Below are 20,048 nucleotides of genomic sequence, written 5' to 3'. Positions count from 1 at the left end.
TTTAGAACCCACAGGTTTTCATGCATGTTGTGTGATAATTAGTTTTGAGGCCAAGGAAGTAAAACCCCACTTTCAGTTGTTCTTTGCTGGTGTTTTATTTTGCATACAGTATGATGTTTACAGCCCACGTTTCCCAGCGCACCTGTGTGGCCTGGAGGACCTGCCCTGCTCTAGAATCTAGAGTGAGGTTAATTGAATTATGTGCAACAGAAAAACAAAACTGAACATTAGCAACTCTAAAAACACAGAAAAAAATATTATGGAAAACAGGCGAGTATTTATTAGATCCCTTAAAGAGATTCAGCTTTGCATCTTCCACATCTTTTAAAAAAATGGCTGATTAAGGCTGTAGATAATGACATTAATAGTGTTATCAAATTCTATGCTGTAAATTTTAATAAACTGTTCATTTAATTGCGTATCCTATCAAGTTTGGAAGGCTTGGTAATTAGATTATATTACCGCGTGTGAATAATGTAGAAGATTATGTTGCAGATTACAGTTTCAATCAGGTAATCAGTGATCTGTAACATATTACATTTTTAAAAAGTAACATCCCCAGCCCTGGCTATAACTCCCCGCCTTTCCTTTACTCTGTCAGGAATTATGCAAATTCAAGGCAATTAAGGGGCTCTGTGTCATTCTGTCTCTTCTCCTCAGCATTCACTGTTGTTTTTCAAGCCCCGCCAGTGACTTTTGTCAAGCATCTGTATGAGCATGTCAAGAGCAAAGACACTTAAGATGGGGAAATTATTCATAACCATTTCAGTGCTTGCATGCAGAAGCACTTGCACACATCCTGTCCTCACAAAAACCTACACACGTGTTTTGTCACTGTGCACATAATCTAACACACATTTAAAGGAGAAATTTGTAATTTATATACTGTAATAAATTTGTAATAAAAAAAAAGGCTCTGATATGTCTGTCATGCTAAATTGAAATACTCACTTCTCTGACAACAACGCTACAACCACAGTGTTCCTCACCTCAGACACATGGAAGCTCAGGCAGGCTGCAGGAACACTGCAGGAGCACAAGACACGCAACTTTGTAAATGGACAATAACAAGTGACTTCAAGTCCTACACTTGTTGGGCAATATAAATAAGCCAAACTCGTTGTTTTGTGATTGCAAAATTGTTACATATTGCTCCTTTAAAATGGGCTAAAATATAAAATCACCACAAATATTACACATAATTTTGCAGAGGGAGGGTCCGGGTTGCACTGAGGTCACATTCAGCCTGACAGGCTAAATAATTCACCAGCAGGTTGTCTGTGTGGGAAGAGGTGAAGGCTGTCAGATACTCAAATAAGTTATTAATTTTCCATTTTGAAAGCTTGAGGTGCACTTCATCATCCTGTTACCAATTTTCCGTGAAGCGTGACTGATTTCTCTCAGAACATTGTTCTAGTTTTTCTGCAAAATTGATCTTCCTGCACCTATTGCCGCTGTCCCCACAATTGTTTTCACTCGTCATTTTTCATTTGTTGCTAAGGCGTATCGACTTTGCAGTGCTGATTGTTTAAAGTTTACTTACAATATGCTTAAACCTCACCCTTTTTCTCCCTGCTCACCGCTCCTATTCATGCACAGTATTAAACTGTCCTCTAAATTGTTTTTTCCCCCCTTTCATTGTTTGTATGATTTAAATATGTGTTGTTGTTATTCAAAAAGCTGCTATTTTCTTTCCAGTTATGTCCTTCTCAGGTCTTCGGTAAGCTTCAATGCATTGCACAGAGCTTTTTTCCTTTTTTTTTCACAATTCCATAACTTGTCCTTGTCCAGGTTTTTAAATACATTTATTTATTCATCTCATACCTAACTCATCTAGACTTAGTATTCTGACTGCCTGTCTGTCTTTCAGATATTATTTGTCTGTAAATATCTCTGGAGGTCAGAGATAACCTAGCCTGACCGAGACGGCCCTCACCTGAATAGCGTCTGTCTCGTATAGAAATCCTCCCACTCATTCTCTTTTCTCTTCTTTGCCCTCTTTATCCGAGTCTTTTTGTAATATCTCTACTGTGCTAACATCCTTGACACACTTTCCTGTCCTTATCAAATGTCAGCCGAACTCATCTGAGCCCATTTGTCTCCCGCTCAGACCCTCCGACGGTGGAGCCCGTTTACATGGAGATGCGTCAGGGCCTGGGGAGGCCTGTGGTGATGACCTGCAGGGTGCTACGAGCCCACCCTTCACGTGTACTGCGATTTGAGTGGCTGCTATCCAACCGGCTGCTACACGCCGGAGCCTTCGACGCCCAAAGAGATGAGACTGAGTACACCATCCGCAGCCTGAATCGAGACGGCTGGGGGGAGTACACCTGTAATGTCATCAATGAGGCTGGAGCGGGCAAATGTACCTTCCAGGTCACAGGTAAAGAGTGCTTCTCATTATTATCTTTGTCATGTTATTATACTCTTAGGAATTGTTAACTTTTAACCATTTGCTGTTTAGTGTAATTCAGTACAACAGTGATGTTCCCAAAGTGATTAATATTCTGAATATTGATCTTATGCTGCAACACCTACTTATCGCCTTCCCGTTCGAGCGCACTTTTGATAATTCTTCTGGATTAGCAGCCATCTGCTTTACACTGCAGTGATCTCACAGAGTTTAGCTGCACTCTTACCGTGAATATCACCACAATAACTGCCTCTAAACCACCAACTTCAATATCGCACATGTTCGAGCAGGACTCTGGTCTGATATCAGGGAGAAATGAACACAATCAGTGATTCAGATGACAGTTTTCTGTAGTGTTTTCCTCTGGTAAGCTAACAGCTAATGCTGCTATCGTTCTTTATACTTCTCTGTCACATAGTGTTAGTTTTTTCCACATGAGACTCGGTGTTGTTTAATATAACAAGAAGCTGCGGTGTATGAACAGGAGATATTACACTGGAACAGCACTGATAGCATCAGTAATACTAGTAGCACTAACACTGAGTCTGAATCATGCTGGACTTATCAGTTGTGTTTTGACTTTACATACAGTCCAGCTGTTTGATATAAGGAAGCAGAAGTGCTCTTAGTTTAGCTAAAGAATAAGGTCAATATAGGCTCATATGACACTATTAGTCATACTGTCATAACCATCCAAGGCAGACTAACTATGAGTTATGAGACAAGGAGTGCTACACTACCCACAATCCTAAAGTGTGTCAACTATGTCTTTGATTGGTGGAGGTGGTTGTTACCATGGAAGTGCTTACCACAGTCACAGACAGGTAGTCCCGCTAGCAGGCTGGCTCATTAGCCTACATGAGTCATGCTACTAATGTCGTTTTGCCACAGTGAATATAATTTAAACACACACAACACAAGCTATTACAACAATGTTAACTATTAACACCAGAAACACTATAATAAAGACAATAGTGAAATGTAAGAAAAAGCTGTGTCATTTGCAGTGGTTTATGGGAAGAGTGGTTCCCTCCCTCTCGAAATAATTATATACATAGTCTTGTACCTTTGCTTTCTTTTCGTTCTTTTTTTTTGCACCAAATCAAAAGTTTTATGGTCACAATTCATGTCTAGTTGTTTGGCTTAGTTCCTGTCTTAAATGTCTTTATGTTAGGATTTTCTGAAACTTCAATGGAGTGAATGAATGGGAAATTCACTTTGGAAGTGGCGCCATTGAAAAAGTGGGTGTTCACTGTTAAGCTCTATTAATCCGTCTAGGGGCAATTTGTTGGGCAGCTTGTTATACAGAAAAAATGCACAGTAACATACACACAACAAATCATGATATCAGGAAGCTAAATGTGGAAAAGAATATATAATACTGATTAATCAGCTTGCTAAAGCACAATATGAAACAAACATAAAATAAGAAATTGAAAACACCTGTTACTAGCAGATCTTATCAGCTTTAGCTAGGTTGCTAATTAAGCTAACATTAGCTCTGTGAGTTGGTTAAAAATGCTGTCTGGCTGACTGTTAAATGTTTAACTGACAACTTTAAGACAAGAACCCTGTAAAAAAGTATCAGGTATCATTACTAAAAGACTGTAGCTAAAGCTGCATATCCCAGGCAAAAAGTCCTCACCAGCTGATGATCCATGAAGAGGACATGAAAAATCTAGACAGTGTTTGATATTATGGCAGTATGATGATGAAAAATAGACTCATATTTCATTCTAACATAACCTCTGCATATCCTCGGCTTCTTAGCTCACATACTTGGAAAAGCAAGACAGGGGTTAGGTAGATGCTTTATTTGTCTTATTTTCAGTCTGTTTCATTTTTAATGTTACAGGGGAAAAGCTTTTAGGGTGAGGACTAACTCGTGTGTTTAGTGAAAGTAACACAGTCTCGGTTAATGAGTTTGGAAGAGGTTGCTGGAGTGTAGACATCCTGAAATCGAGTTGTTAACATTAGCCTGAACTCTGATTGTAGCATCCAGGCAGCTTCCAACAATATAGGATTTTATGATAGCTGCTATGTGGTTTTAGCATGATTTCGAAAGGTAAACTACTAATAAATTCATCTCCTGATCATGAGATCAGTTCAGGAAACAATAATGTAATTTATTTGTATAAGCCATGTATATGTTTATGAAAACTATTTGGTAACACACATGCATGTAAGTGCAGGTATTTTCCCTGATTAATAGGTCAAAAGCTGTTCTAACTGTTGTGCTTGTATTCTACTGCGTCCATGTCAGCCCATTAAGTCCATCTAAAAGTTTGTATAGCATGACAACATCTGATTTAATGTAATAAAGAAGTGATGTAATCATTTGAACTATATATGCACATAAATGTGTAATTTATCGTCACTGTAAGGTACTGGAAAAGCTTGAAGATACTTGAAAGGTGCTTGAATTTGACTTTGGAAAAAGATTAGGGATTATAGTGTTGCATAAACATATGTCAGTCACAGAAATTTAATTTCCCAATTGGGTCCCGATGATGCAACATGACAATCACCAAAACTGTCCAATCGAGATGACTGTCACTATATAACCCTTAATGTTTATTCCTCTTGGTTAATTTTAAAAAAGTCAGGACCAGGACCAGGAACAGGACCCTGACTGTAAATAAATGTAATGTAAATGCAGCAATGTATCATTTTTTCCCTGATCCTGATCAAATGAGCTGAACTACAGGTGTAAAAATACCGCAAATAGAATGTATAGTTGTGAACCAACCATGACATTACACTGTGGTTTGTAGACTACAGTTCTGAAGCGTCAAGTTTTGCATCATAGGAGTGGCCGTGTTGGTTTTCTGCTACCAGAGCGCGCACAGCACTGACGAGAGTGTGGAGCTGGTGGGTGCTGTGCTGCAACTTGGGCGATGCTTTTGGCTCTTCTCTTCAGCAGGAAACAATAGTTTCTCATATTGCAACTAAAGAGTGCACTAAAATAAGTTTCTGAAGACATAGACGAGAAACAGACAATGCATTAGCAGAATCTTGATCCATATTTGATCAGCACCGCCTAGTATGACAGTTTGATCTGAGTTTCTTGAACTACTACCGGATACTGTAACCACACCTTAAATCATACCCTGCTTTAGAATCTATTTTACTTTTAAATATGGCCATAATTTACAAAAAAACCATGATGCAGTATAGAAGACTAGTGATTGAGAACATAAAATCATTAGGGAACTGTTTACTGAGCTCATAAATCAAGTGAGAAATAGGGCCATTATCCTACACGGGGACATATAATTGGACGTCTTTTTGCAACCAGTGTAGTTGCCCCTTGCATTAGACAGACTGCAGGTTTAAATCACTTCTGCTTTGCCCTGTCCACTCTTTAATGTGCGGTCAATGCTCTCACTACAGCCCCATGTACATTGCTTTAACGTGTAGAAATCCAGAACTTTACAGACCTGCTATACTGAGTTAAATGAGCTAAACTATGACTGGACAGTTGCTTTTCAATTATTTAAAGTTACATACCATACACATACCATATTTCCCTCTCATGCATATATTAGTGGTTTAAAATGGACTGTCAGTGTGTTTCATTCAACCCAATTTTGAAGCTTCATTTCATGTCAGCCATTTTGCTGCCACACATCTGCATGTCTACTAGAATTTTTTAGACAGCTGAAATTGCCTCCTCAAACGCATAACAGTCTTTGTCATGCTGCGTTTTAGGAGCACGGATGTCTTTGTGTATGATAGACAATTAATTTCAGAGAAGACAATTCGTAGATCGTCAATCTGAATGGGATGCGTCAGTCATGGCGGCTTTTCCTTCATCTCGCATAGTAAAACCTGTTCTTTCAGATGATACACACTTACCCCCTGGCTTGTGTCTTTTTAGAGATTGCCTCTTTCTTTTTCTTTTTTTTCCCATCAAGAGCTCCAAGTGTCCATCTCCTAGTTGGTTGTTATGACAGGACCAAATTAGTTTGGCTGCGCTGAGTGACCGCAGGAACTCTGGCCAAGGTTTCAATCTCCCAGACCTCCCATTAGAGACAGGAGCTGCAGGGTCACAGGAGGAGTATTTGTCACTTTGATCCTCTGCCACTTTGGTCATTCTCCTCTTTGATGCTGTCTATTTCTCTCCATCTATTGAAGTCTTCTAATCGTACCTTTCTGCACTTGATTTTTCCATCTCCTCGATTGCTCTTTCTTTCACTCTTTACCCATGTTTTCTTTCCCTTATTCTTCATCTTTCTCATTTTAAACTATCGTCCTCCTTCTCGCTGGTTTGCCTGGAGAAAGAGATGGACACCCCCCGCACCCCCCGTGCATGTCATAAATCAGTCCTCCCTGGTGAAACAGGTAGAGCAGAGAGACAGAAGCACATACTCCCCTCCAGCCATTTGTTTTTCTCAACAGAGCTGGGGTTTGCCTGCCTATTGCTCCCTCTTCCCACGTCCACGCCTCCCCTTCCTTCCCTTTCATCCTCCATCCCTCCGTCTCGCTCTCTCACTCTCCCGCCATCGCTCCGCTCCTCCCGCCCAATGCTCCAGATTCCCACCATCTGGACTCAGTGGTTGCCAAAGGTATGGAGGCTCTTTTAGTAACCCCCTGAGTGCAAGAGCATGATGCAGAAAATCCACTTTGGTTCCTCCCATCATCCATGAAATCTGGTGCCCCATTCCCCTAACTGCAGCTCTTATTCTTTAAGATTTATTTTAACTCAACAGCCACAATATGAGATCAAAACTATTCTGCACTCTTAGAAATAATGATGCTAACTTGGCCTGTGTGCCTAGGAGAACCTTTTTTGGAAGCCTACTTGGAACCCTTTCAGAGAGTTCTACCAAGAACCCAGCATAAAGGGTTGTAGAATCATCTGTGAGAGGTCCTTCTCACAATCCCTTATGAGACCCCTTCTGTGGTATAATGGTTCCCAGAACTCTCTCTCGGGGTTCTATCCAGAACTGTTCCACCTTCTAAGACTGCTTGAACACATGCAGGGGGGTTATACAGAGAACATTTTTAAATTCTAAGGGTTCTAAGGCTTTTATCTTAAACCTGTCATGGGGGTTCTCCTAACACTCCTTTTATATTTAAAAGGTTTTCTCGAGAAATACTCAGGGGGCTCTAACATGAACTTTTTTTAATATTCCAAGGGTTTCACCTAGAACCCTAACTTCTAACAAGGAATCTTTTATGTTCCAAGGGTTTCATCTTAAACCCACCCAGGGGATTCTACTGAGAATCATTTTATATTATCATAGAAAGAAACCTTGACAAACCCTTGATGAAAGAGGTTCTTCCAAAAGTTCTCTGGATGAAAAGGTTTCTTACTGGTACACTTTGTCTTTCAATGAACCCTTGACAAACCCTTTCTTGAAGAACCTTTTTGGAACCCTTATTTCTGTGAGTGTGTAGTGTGGCTGAAATAAATAATCTACGTGGGAAGGAGTGGATATGAGCTCTTCTCTATGACTCGTGAGTCCACTTCAAGATGAAGCTCATGAAATATTTGTTATGGCTCATGCTCTAAGGTAGTGTCTTGGTTTCTTCGCTTTACAGAGTGAGGACAGGTAGACACATGATATTCCCTCACCGCTCTCTCTCTGACGTCCTGTTGGGCCATGTTGATGTGTAATAAACATATCAGTCAGGGGTTCTGGCCTGAAGCCACAGCGCCTCAACTAAACTCACAGATCCAGTCAACGTACCGTGCAAAACATACATGTTACCATGCCAACAGACACATGCAAACTCACCAAAGTCGGGCATCAGGCCATTCTCTGGCTTATATAAATGCTGTCACTTCAGAAAGTGTATTGTGCCAGGGGAGCGTGTGTGTGCATGTGCATGGATGACCATGTGCCAAGCCATTGGGACATCTGTGGAAACAGTGAGTTGGCTGTAATGGCCAAGTTGGCCATTAAATTGTGCCAGGGGAGAGACCCCTCGGAGGGATGTAATGTGTACCACTGAGCTTTGGCTCAGCCTCTCTGTCATGGGAACCCTGAGTTTTCAGCAAATGCTGAAATCATGCTCCTCAGAAGGGCTGGGAGAGTTGGGAGAAAAAGAAATATAAAAAATATTTCACTGTCTTTGAGTCTTTGTGCTGCTTTTGTTCTCTGATCCAGTCTGATGCAGTCGGTGATTTATGCAGAAGTCTGCATTTACTGTACATCCTGTCCTCAGGCTGCAAATGTGTACTGATGAAGCAGTGATAGGGTGAATCAGAGGTCACAAAACACACAGACATTTTGATTTTAAGGTCCAGTGTGTGGATTTATGGGGATCTATTCTCAGAATATGCCAGAAATGTAATATTCATAAGTATGTTTTCATAAGTGTATAATCAAATGAAAATAATTCATTGTGTTTCTCATTACCTTAGAATGAGCTGTTTGTATATACAGAGGGTGCAGGTCTTCTTTCACGGAGACCACCATGATGAACCACCATCTTTCTGTAGTCGAGAACGGACAAAACTAACACTGGTTCTAGATACAGCCTTTCACCTTTGTCACAATTGTCAAGCTCAGTGCTAGGTGCCACTAAATCCTACATACTGGTCCTTTAACTATGTTTTCCATTAATGTAATATTGCACTTAATAAAGTGGGAAGACTTTATGGGGCTACACCCCTAAAACCCTGGGTCCTGCCAGGGATAGACACTAATAACACCGGCCCCACAGACCACCAAGCCCTAATTTGGTGTGCAAAGTACATTTTTGGTGGCCCAAATATAATACTGTAACGTACACTTGCGTTGTGCACATTTTCTCATAAATTGTGATGTTGTGTGAGGGCATTGTCTCCAATGAAACACAAGTTAGACTTCTCAGCTCCTTAAATGTGTCATCTTCTAGTCACTTTATTTTCTGCATCCATTCGCTCCTAATTTTTCATTGCCTGCCTTTTGTGTTGCTGGTTCTCCTGTAAGGATTGCGTTAGTAGTTTTAGTAGGCTTGGCAGAAACACATACTTTGGTAGCCCCGACATATCAGTAGCCAGCAGTCAATGAGCACGGTTCACTGTTTTCATAGAATATTGAACTAAAAGGCATGAAGGAATGTGGATGTTTGTGGAACTGTAACATCGTGTTGGTGAAGCCTTGGAGTATGGGGATAAAACTTGGACATGGAATATGGAATATTTGGTAGCCACACAGTCAGTTTTTGTGGCCATGAGCCATCAGGCCATGGTTAATATTTAAACCTGCTAAATATCCCATATTGCAACTCAATTGCATCCTTAACTAGACTCTTCAATCTCCTAAATGTCCATGTCTTTAAAGCCTCAACACAGACTTTCTATTAACATTTTCAACCCCAAGCCAAAACCCCAATGACATCATCAGCGTCGCTTTTAAACCCCCCCTCCAGACCCACATAAGACATTATAATACCGATTTCACTGTTGAGCTGATGAAAACTAAAACTTAATGTGTAAAATCAGTAGAGTGCCCCTTTAAGGCATTTATTTTGTCTAATCACTGTGAAACTGAAATTCATAATAAAACTACTAATTCTGCAGATGTAGTCCACACATCTCTGTCCTCCTCTTCAGTGATGAGTCTCAAGACAATACAGACTGCAGTTCTGCTGGAATTCTGAAATTCACAAAGAAAGGGCAAACAATGTTCCTCATTCCTCCCATGTTTAATTCCTCTTGTTGGCAGTCTGTCATGAATTAGAACAAGAAAATTCTCTGGGACAATGTTCAGATATTCATTGTCTGCATTTTGTGAGTTTTTTTTGCTCACAGAAATGAATTCAGATTCGACATAATGATGTGCTTGTATGGTCCCAGTTTCCCTTTTTTATTGTAGCCATTGTTCCTAATGATGCAGCAATTACATTGTGGAACACGGTGCCCGAAGTTGGCTACAATGAGATATCTGCATATGTTTTAGGAGGAAAATGTGTTTATTTTAGCATGACACACACACACACACACACACACACACACACACACACACACACACACACTCCCTCTATCTCATATCTGTTTTGCCTTATCTGCACTCAGTCTATTTTGATATATTATTATTTAATCCATCATCTGTTTCGAGTAATGTTTTTGTCATCTTGATTCATTTTCTGTATGTTTGTTTGGCTCTTTGAGGTGTGTTTTAAATAGGCCTCCAGGGCCTTTTTGAGCTACAGTTCTACAATCTGATGGGGGTTTTGTGTGCGTGTTATTTTTGTCTTTATCATTTTTCATATCTTCAAGTAAAAGAAAAGAACTAAATTGATTTTACCTTCAAACCTGCACATTCGTCTATCTCAGGGGTTTATAAACCTTATCTGTGTTGTTGCCTTCGCTTTGAGTTCCAGACATGGTTTTTAGTAACACGGTTACTCTGTGCCCAGTCACCTGAGCTGAACTTCACCCTCACGGTAGATGGTGAATGACGTTGAATATTTCCCGCAGCTCAAAGAGACGTGCTGACATTGACGGATCCTGTAGGTAGTAATGACAGATGTTACATGTTCAGACTAAAAAGGCAGCATATGAATAATGTTATCTGCTATCAGACTGAAGGTTTGTCAGGCTTGAAGGACAGACGAAATCTATTCTGTTCTTTTATTTTTTTATTTTCTGGTCTATTGTTTGTGGTTCCACTTCTTTTATATGCTTTTAGAAATAAGGGCTCCAAATGCGTTCTTTCTGAAGAGTTTTTAAAGGATTGTTGAAATCCTTGACTTAATTTTTCATCAGAGTTTTTTATACTACTTATTTGTGCGTTCTAAACAAAATGTTTCTCCACGGAACCCCCTGAACGTGTTCTCGATAAAACTTAGAATTTAAAAAGTACTAGGTAGATTCTCCTGGGTTGGTTCTTGTTGGCACTCTTAGAAGGTTGAAAGGCTCTGGATAGAACCCCCAGAGAGGGTTCTGGGTGGAACCATTACATAATAGAAGGGCTCTGTGTAGAAGCTCACATGGAGTTCTGGGTGATACCATTCACAGATGGTTCTTGGTATCACCCTTATTTTGGCCTCTGGGTAGAACTCCCTGAAAGGTTTCCAAGTGGAACCTTCTAACAGGAAACAAAAAGGGTTTTCCCATGGGGGTAAGCTGAATTACCCTTTATGGTTCTTGTAAGCACCTTTATATCTAAGAGTGTATCAATAAAATATCACAGGTTTAATAACTCTAGAGGAGGCTCCTGTTCAAACTGACCAAGAAGAATAAAGCCAGACGTCACAGTGGTTCAAGGCAAAAAAAATTAAATCCCATTCAATATAATCAACTATTAGAAATCTTTTTGTTTTGACTTTTCAAGAGGCTTAGGTAATGAGGGAGGAAGTTGTGGGAGAATGGTTGAATATTACAGGCAGAAGTGACTCATTACAAGTTCAATGCCATTTCCCTTGAAGAAAAAGAGCCACAGAGAGATTTCATTTTCCATCCCAGAAGGACACAACCAGGCAATTACCACCAAGTCTTACGTCTCTAATGTCTTTTCCCTATCGTCAGTCAGCTGTTCGTGTGGTGTTGACAGGTTTGTCTCAGCCAGCTGTGCGTCCATATGTAAGTGTCATTTCTGCCACAGAAGCTTACACCATACACCAACCCAGCACCATATAGAAATGCTTACCATATGGCAGGGCAAAGTGTTTTCCTGAAGAAGAAAACATGTTCGTAAACCCTTAAAAAAAATGAGAAGGAAGTCTGCAAACAAGGTCAACTTCCTGCCTGAAGGGTTTTACTGAGCTGTTTTGAGTCATTGCATTGGTTCTGCTGTTATAAACAGGATTTAAAAAAATCAATTAAGCCTTCTGTACTTTATGTTTGATGTCTCTCACCCAGGGTTAGCTGTTTCAAGTAGTGTTAAGTGGGTTAGGAAATGTGCTTCACCACACATAACATATTATTAGTAGTGAGGACAATTTCTCTTCATTACATGACATTGCATATTTGAATAGAAGACAGTTCACCAGTAAGACTGTCACGAATATGCTTTTTTCTTTCTCAAGATTAGACACAAAATTAACAATTTAGTGACTATCCAATGATAGATTAGCGACCTTAACTAGGGCACTGCAGGCCTGTCAAGCTTTGTATTTCACTACATTTTGAAGCGGTGTGCCTTGGGATTTAAGAGAAGCGATCTTCAGTGTTTCGTGAGTTTGGACTTTTTTTATAGCCTTTCAAGAGTGTAAACACAAGGGTACAACTCCACTGTAAGGTGAAAGTGTTAGCATACCCAGCTAACTGGCTTACTAACTGCAGTAACATTACCTCCAGCCAAATGTGTGTTAGATACCACTGCATTTGCCAAATTCATGACTTATTCCTTCCAGGAGTTGAATTGGGATTTGTAATGTGGGGTGTTTGAGAAGGATGTTGGCTAGTGTTAATTAAAGTGAGGCAGGAACGCATCTCTCTAAGCCAGGTTAGCTTAGCTCTCTTCCCTGCTCTCTGTCTGGGTGGGTGACTGTCTCAAGAGCCGCTGCACATAATCTCATCCCTGAGTTTCCTTTTCCAACCATAAAGAGTGTATTTCTGTTGTCTATAATATAAATTGTGTTACAGTGTCAAGTGTTTGCAGGGATGTTGGCTAGCTTTAGCTTCAATCTTTTAGCCTTAACATTATATTATGTACACAGCTAGTAAGAAACTTTACAAATGTCAGACCCTTTTGCAGTCTTCTCATTTTAAAATGTGTTAGATGGATAAAATTAAAAAGTCAGCTTAAGACGAACTTCTCAGCTAACTCAAGGAGTTAAAGCATTAGCATCATCTTACATTAGCTAGCTACACTTGCACAATATGTGAGTGAGAGTCATCATTTTAGCCGACACAATCCCCAGTTGTCTACTTTCATTTACCTGTCTTTGGAATCAAAGACCTTGTGTTTAAAAAAAATAGTCAACTTGTGTTAAATCTGCCACCATTAATGTAAGCTGCATGTGCACAGTGTGAGAATAGAAAGCGTTGATGTAGCAACAGTAACTAGGCGGAGGGCTGAGAGCATTCAGATGTAACTAGCTAGCTAACTGTTGATGTAGATTAACTAGCTAGAGTTTTGCTCTTAGGCTTAACTTAAGGTCGCTTTTACAGGTCCTACAATATTTTTTTAACCTCCAATGTGGTTTTCTTTGCAACCTAGACGAGCCTAGTACATAACATATCTAAGTACAGGAAGCAGGAAAGGACAAAGTTAATTAAGGGCAGGACTTAGGAAGCATCAACTGATGTAATAGATTAGTCTAAAACACCTAAGTTAAATGAAGGTTGTGGTGTCTGTCTGTCAAGTGAATCTGTGTGGGAATCTTTAAAGATAACTTGTGAAAACATATAATGATATGAGTCGGCTTAATTAACTGTTCCTGCGTTTGCTCTGCTGCAAATTACAGACTCTTTATTTCCGTACCAGCCTCATTGTACAGTATAAACTGCATGAACAGAACTGACAGTATCTGCCAGGCTGGCTTATGTAACATTTACTGTACAGTTTGCTGTAAACACAGCTGGCTCTATACAGAGAAACGCTGCCAAGTGAGGTGCAGACGGTATGTGTCCTTGCATTTGTTTGTTGAAAAATATGTTTTTTTTAGTTGCATTAGCATACCAGCGTGCCATAGAGGCAGTTTTCCTAATAGCATCTCCAGCTATAAAACATTAAGGTTCATTGGCAGCCTTCTGCAAGGCTTCAGCATCTTAACCTTGTAAGATGTTTTTCTTGCCCCAGCATAAAAAGACAAAACATTTAAAAATGAATTACATCGTTTAATTATTAACTGTATTTTTCTTGCTTTCACTTGTTTTCTTCTCTCTGAATGATTTTATCTGGCTGATGAATGAGTTTTCCTCTGCCTGAGATTAGAATATTGTATTTTAAATAGCTTTATCCCTGTAAAGGCCAAGTGATCTGCAGTGGGCTGGCCAAAGCATCATTAACCTGATTTATTGTCTAAAATGCAGAACAAAATGCCCTCAGTGTTGATTTGACTTATTTTCATGGACGATTATGAGAATTGATCAAACCAGTCAGAGGCTGAAAGAAACCTCTAATTGTGTTTTTTTCCTCCTTACGAAGGCGCCACACTAAAAATGAATGATTATATCTGAAGTGTGTGTGTTTACAACTTAACTTCCACAATGCAATCAAAAAAAATTATGAAATTTGCCAGCAATAGATTATGTTTTCTCCTGTTCAGCTGTGTTTGGCCCATATTGTTTTCCTTGTTGAAGTATAGATTTCATCTCCAGACAATGCCTACTTTTGGTGTCTTACTTCACTTTACAGCTCATGTTATATAATTATACAGCTGAGCGAACACTCAGTCAGATTTCTCTAGTAGTAATTTTCTTCTTCTGATTTCTTTTGAGGCTGGCCTTTTTCTATATTTGTCTTACTCTCAACAAACAATGCATGTCCACATCTCAGAGCTCTTATAACTTTGCTCCCATGTCTGTGGCATGGGAGCCTCTAATTTGTTCATTCATATTGAGGACATGGATTGCTATACTTTAATTTTCTAAAACAGCTGGGGACTGCAGTGTTTGCAAATGGAATAAACTGTGCATTTGTTGGGAAATACTGTAATGAAGAAACAGTGTCTCATTGATTATTAGCTTTGGACAACAACTGAGGTTTGCAGCACAGAGGACTAAGCTGTCAGGCTTTGGATACACCCTCAAAGCTCTATTAGGCTCAGTTCATTGTTGGTTTTGGCCTCTAATGGGATTTATTAACAATAAGAAAAATATAGCCACCCACATGAAAGGCACCATATGATACTCAGCAGCATCTAGTGATTGCAACATTTGCAGAACAAATTCATACAACTGGTGACAGTTTGTTAGTTATAAAGCCGACTCTAGCTGGTCACTAACAAACACCAGCAAGTAACATTATGTACCAGTGAAGTTATATGTGCAACCAAGGAGAAGAAAAGCTAGCTACAAGTCAAGTTTGAGCCTTATAGCAGCTTATAGTTCATAGCTCACATGTACTAACACAGCCAGCCTGGCTATTATAACAAAGACCAGAGAAGCGCCGATTACAACACACACAGAGGGAATGTGATTTTCTTCTCAATTCAAAATGCCATTGCTGTTTGCTGCTATATTAATGTTCAAATCTCCTGTAGAAGATTTTAGGCCCGGTCACACCAGAAAGTGACTTAGCAACCTCTCTGATTTTACAAGCTTGATGAATAGCTTGCTAACTTAGTTAACTTAGTCACCGACAGCACAATATGTTGGCTGAGTTTATTCAAAAGACGCATTTCCACCATTGATTCTTGTTTCATAACTGTCTGCAAACCATGCCTTTTCTTGTGGAGAAGACAAGGTTAAATAAAAGTAGATGCTGCCATAAGATATGCTTCCTTTATTTTGTACAGGTGTCTGGCAAGATGGTTTGCCGTGGGTCGACGGCAATAATTCTCATTTTAGAGTTCACCAAAGCTGAACTCTACACAAAAAATATGCTCGGGTTTACTGCGCTGCAACAAGCATCCATTAATTGCAGCTATTTCATTCAAATGAATTGATTTCCCTTTAAAAATCAGTTTTAAATGCTGGATCAACAAGGCCTATCCATGTTTCTTATTATTCAAATCATGTCTTAAGAAAACATGTTTTTTCAGTATCCCTCCTTCTGGGCAACTGTGGTGGTTCACAGTACATAGTACAAAGTACATCTTAAAAATGTGCTTGCTTTTGCCAGGATAAGATTTAATAGGATAAGACTATTATTATAAGCGCCTGACAACAATATGGAAAGGATCACTACAGAGTCTGATTGAAGATCAAAAGACAGCTGTTCTGTTGCTCTATTTAGAGTGACCACACTCCTTTGACAAAAACAGCAACTTTCCTATCTAACACAGGAACTGAATGACGTATTCATTCACCTAATGTGTTTTGCAGCAAGAGATGCTGTTAAAATAACCCTTTCGCCTCCTGAGAGGCATTCATGTCACAATCAATAATTTTAAAAATTGCCTTTTTTTTCTCATCTTTGATATCACCTGCTCACGAATTTGCCAGATTCCACTGCACATCAGCTTCTAAATTAAACAGTGAAGGCTGACTTTGGTGTCCTCCATGTTTACTTCCATACGACAGGATGCTGCATGCGTAGTCTTTCACCCCCTTTACACCTGGTAATGAAATGGGATTTGTATCTGGATACATTATCTAGATTGTTGTAGGGATTGTGTTTATACCTACCTAGGATCCAGATGCAATGCAAGCCAGACTACTTCCAGATGTGGTCAGGCAGATCTGATCACATGCCAATTACGAAGCATTTACACCTTGCATTAACATGTGTTTTTCTTTATCCGGATATGATATCAAGACACAGATTGCATTTTAATCAGGTGCAAACAGGTGCAAGTGGAGTGTTCACACTAGAATCTGATGCTGCCCATATTTAAAAGTTCCTGTGAACAGAACATCAAAGAAAAAAAATTATTAAATCAGAATTGAGCAGTAAGGTTTACAGTGTGAATGTAGCCTTAGACATGGAAAAAACATGGAAAAAGAGGATCCAGCTTGAAAAATACCAAAGATGCCCTTTTAGACCCACTAGTCTGCTGTGTTACTGTAAGCAGGGAACTGAAGCCAGACATATAACCCTTTAAACTTATGACCTCCACAAACTAAAAGTCACAGTTTATTTCCTCCCATAAGCATCGTATGTAGAGTCAGATCAGAGAAAACAAAATGGGTCGAGAATCTCTTCACTCCAAGGCACCCACAGGGAGTCCACTAAAACTGTCTGGGAAATAACACCATTATAATTAATCAGTAACATAAACTAAGTTGACAGTTTTATCCAATTTCCTGACATACATCAACTACTTGCTGCACGTCCACACGGGTCCATCTAATCCCAGTGCTGCTTTTGTTTGAGCTAACAATGCTGCTTCACTGTCTTTTCCGTGGCTATTAAAAATCATCCGCCTTGGGTATTGTCATCCTTCAATAAACAAGCCCAAATAGCAGCAGGCCAGGAGGGTGAATTACTATTCTTTGCCTGGAAGGTCATCCTGTAAGCTTGTTTCTAGATCTTGATTAAAATACAATGTTCTGCCAGCTCCTGCTTCAGCTGTCAGAAATCAGCTTGCAGACTGTGACTGGAAAGCTGAAAACTTGAAAGATTCATTCAGTTCATGGCGCAATCGCTGTAGAAAAATAAATCCTCACACATTCCAACAAAGCAAACACTACACTCTTAGAAATAAGGGATCCAAAAGCACCAAAAGCAAGGACTTAGGTTTTACCCAGAACTATTTGCTTCTTTTTTTTAAGAAAGGGTTTGTCAGAGGTTCTGTGTAAGACAAAGGGTTGCATCAAGAACCCCTGTCATCCAAAGAACCCTTTTTTAGAAGAAAATAAGCTCTGGTCTTGAACCAGTTCTGTTCAAGATCCTTGGAACCTTGGTGCTATCTAGTGAACCTGTCTGCATTTCCACCTGTTTTGAGCGGAACCATTGTAATCAAGGATCAAGGTCATCAACAGAGGCCATTTTCAGGTCCCACACCAGTTTATTTTTGGTGAAAATCCTCTGAATGGCTCAAAATTTGGTGCTTGAACCAGAATGGGTCCTATTCTGTGTTGGGGGGAAAGGCCTGTCAGAGTGTTCTGGATAAAACCCTTGGAATAACAAAAAGGTTCTCAGTTAAATCCCCTGGGTGGGTTCCTGTTGGTGCTCTTAGAAGGTGGAAAGATTCTGAATAGAACCCCTGGAGAGGGTTCTGGGTGGAACTATTACATTGTAGAAGGGTTCTGGGTGATACCTTTCACAGATGGTTCTAGATATAACTTTTTATGTTGATTTCCAGGTATAAGAGTGGAACTTTTCTTAAGGTTTATAACATGAAACAAAAAAAGTTCTCCTATGAGGACAAGAACAACTAAAACTCTTTATGGTTCTAGTCAGTATCTGTACTTCTAAGAGTTTGTAAATGACAGAAAGATCCAGTTGTATGAAATAAATTTTTTGAGTGCACTCAGGGTGGATCTTTCATTGCATGGGATGGACACTTTAGGATGTGGTTTTATTCATGAGGCACGCTACAATCTGGTACACGCTTTGATACAATGCCATGAAAGTAGTCCATGTCACATAACATAAGATTAAACTTTCATGATCCTTGAGGAAAAATTCGGCCAAAGGAGCAACAAGGAATATCATATGGAGTGGATAAAAATAGAACAGTGAAGATGAAAGACAATGTTCATCTTTGTCATGCTAATGCAGCACGCTTTTTTTTGGCCTTAAACAAGTCTCACTATGTTAACAAATCAAACATTTACATTTACACTCAGTGCCTGCGCCATATGTGAAAAATAAACTGCACCAGCAGCGCAGATAGAATGCAAATAACTGAGCTCACAAAATAATAATGACAATTATAATCTGGCAGCTTTCAAAAATTACACCTCTAATTCACTAAGTAATAAAACAGCCCTAATTGCATTGACCTTTCAAAAGAAAAACAAGTGCTTTTTTTCATATGCATATTTGTTTACCATTTGCATTCACTCTGGCATACAAGTGATTTAAGAAACATTTTCTGTCCAAATCTGATCTCATATGATTCAGTCTACAAAAGTGTCAGTGTGTTTATCAAGGAAAAGCATACAAGGTGGAGTGCCATAGGTACTGTGAGTACCTGTCATGGGGCTGTAAATCTACACAGCAGCACAGTCTTGTTTTTGTTTTGAGTATTATTTTAATCCTCCACTTAAAAAAAGATTCTAGTCATTGGCATGGCTTAGTGTGCTGTGTATGTTATATCTGAAACGTTTGTCTGAATGTGCTCAAGATAATCCAGCTCTTAAGTAAAAGTATTAAAGGGTGCAGTAAGTGATTTTAGAGAAAAATAGTTGAGTCTTATTCTCAGATTGTCAAATTACAGACATGATTTTGTGGCCCGGAGATGGTTGATTGTTGAGTCTCACTCCCAGGTCGACTACAGTACCTGCATTTTGGGAATGGGATCGACTATCTGACTGAACTGTGATTAGCCAGTGTCTCCCATCACTTGCTAGATTTTCTAAAGCCTGAAAATTGAGACGAGAGAAAGAGCAAAACTCTGGTTTTCTCTCAGACCACTTGAATTATATTATGCTTACAGGTCATCATGCAACTTTTACACAATGACACCCAAAATAAAGTCTCAGGTTAATGTTCAGTAATGGCGCCATTACAGGTACAATTGCCGTAATTAAAGCAGTCCTGAAATAATGGTCCTTTATTCACAATGTATTACAAGAAATGATTGCTCATGATATACTTCTTAACTATAAAAAGGTTTAAGCAATAATAAATGGACATTTTACCAATTGTACATGTCAAGATCAGGATAAACATCATGGCAGGTACTTCTTAGTCTGCAAAAGCTTTTGGAAAGTATCTTCCATGCAGAAGCATCGGGGGTCACTGGAGATTCAGAGCTTAGTGCTGAAATCTTAATAATAAGTCTGGGATCAAGCTTCAATCCTTCAATATTACAATATAAATAAATGTTAAATTAAAAATTATTACTTTAAATGGTTAACTCCCAAAAAACAGCTTTTCGCTCCTTTAACATTTAAGGTTGAACAAATTAAAACACTGCTTTAATGTAAACAGCGTATGAGTAATTTATCCTAGCCTACCGAGGGGTAATTTATGGG

At 39.3% G+C, this 20,048-nt stretch overlaps 1 protein-coding gene across 1 annotated transcript in view; it reads left to right on the top strand.

Moving 5' to 3' along the window:
* Positions 1-20,048, top strand: part of LOC146314177 (MAM domain-containing glycosylphosphatidylinositol anchor protein 2) — a 254,799-nt gene that overhangs the window by 184,228 nt on the left and 50,523 nt on the right. Inside the window, exon 10 of the mRNA XM_084737373.1 lies at positions 2,111-2,383. Coding sequence (XP_084593499.1) covers positions 2,111-2,383 — 273 coding nt within the window. The remainder of the gene's footprint in view (positions 1-2,110; positions 2,384-20,048) is intronic.

The sequence above is a fragment of the Lutjanus erythropterus genome, chromosome 15 (genome assembly GCF_056507025.1).
Source record: "Lutjanus erythropterus isolate fLutEry1 chromosome 15, fLutEry1.hap2, whole genome shotgun sequence".
Classification (NCBI taxonomy): domain Eukaryota; kingdom Metazoa; phylum Chordata; class Actinopteri; order Lutjaniformes; family Lutjanidae; genus Lutjanus; species Lutjanus erythropterus.
The sequence above is the reverse complement of the archived record's forward strand: the minus strand, read 5'-3'. Positions and strand labels throughout refer to the sequence as shown.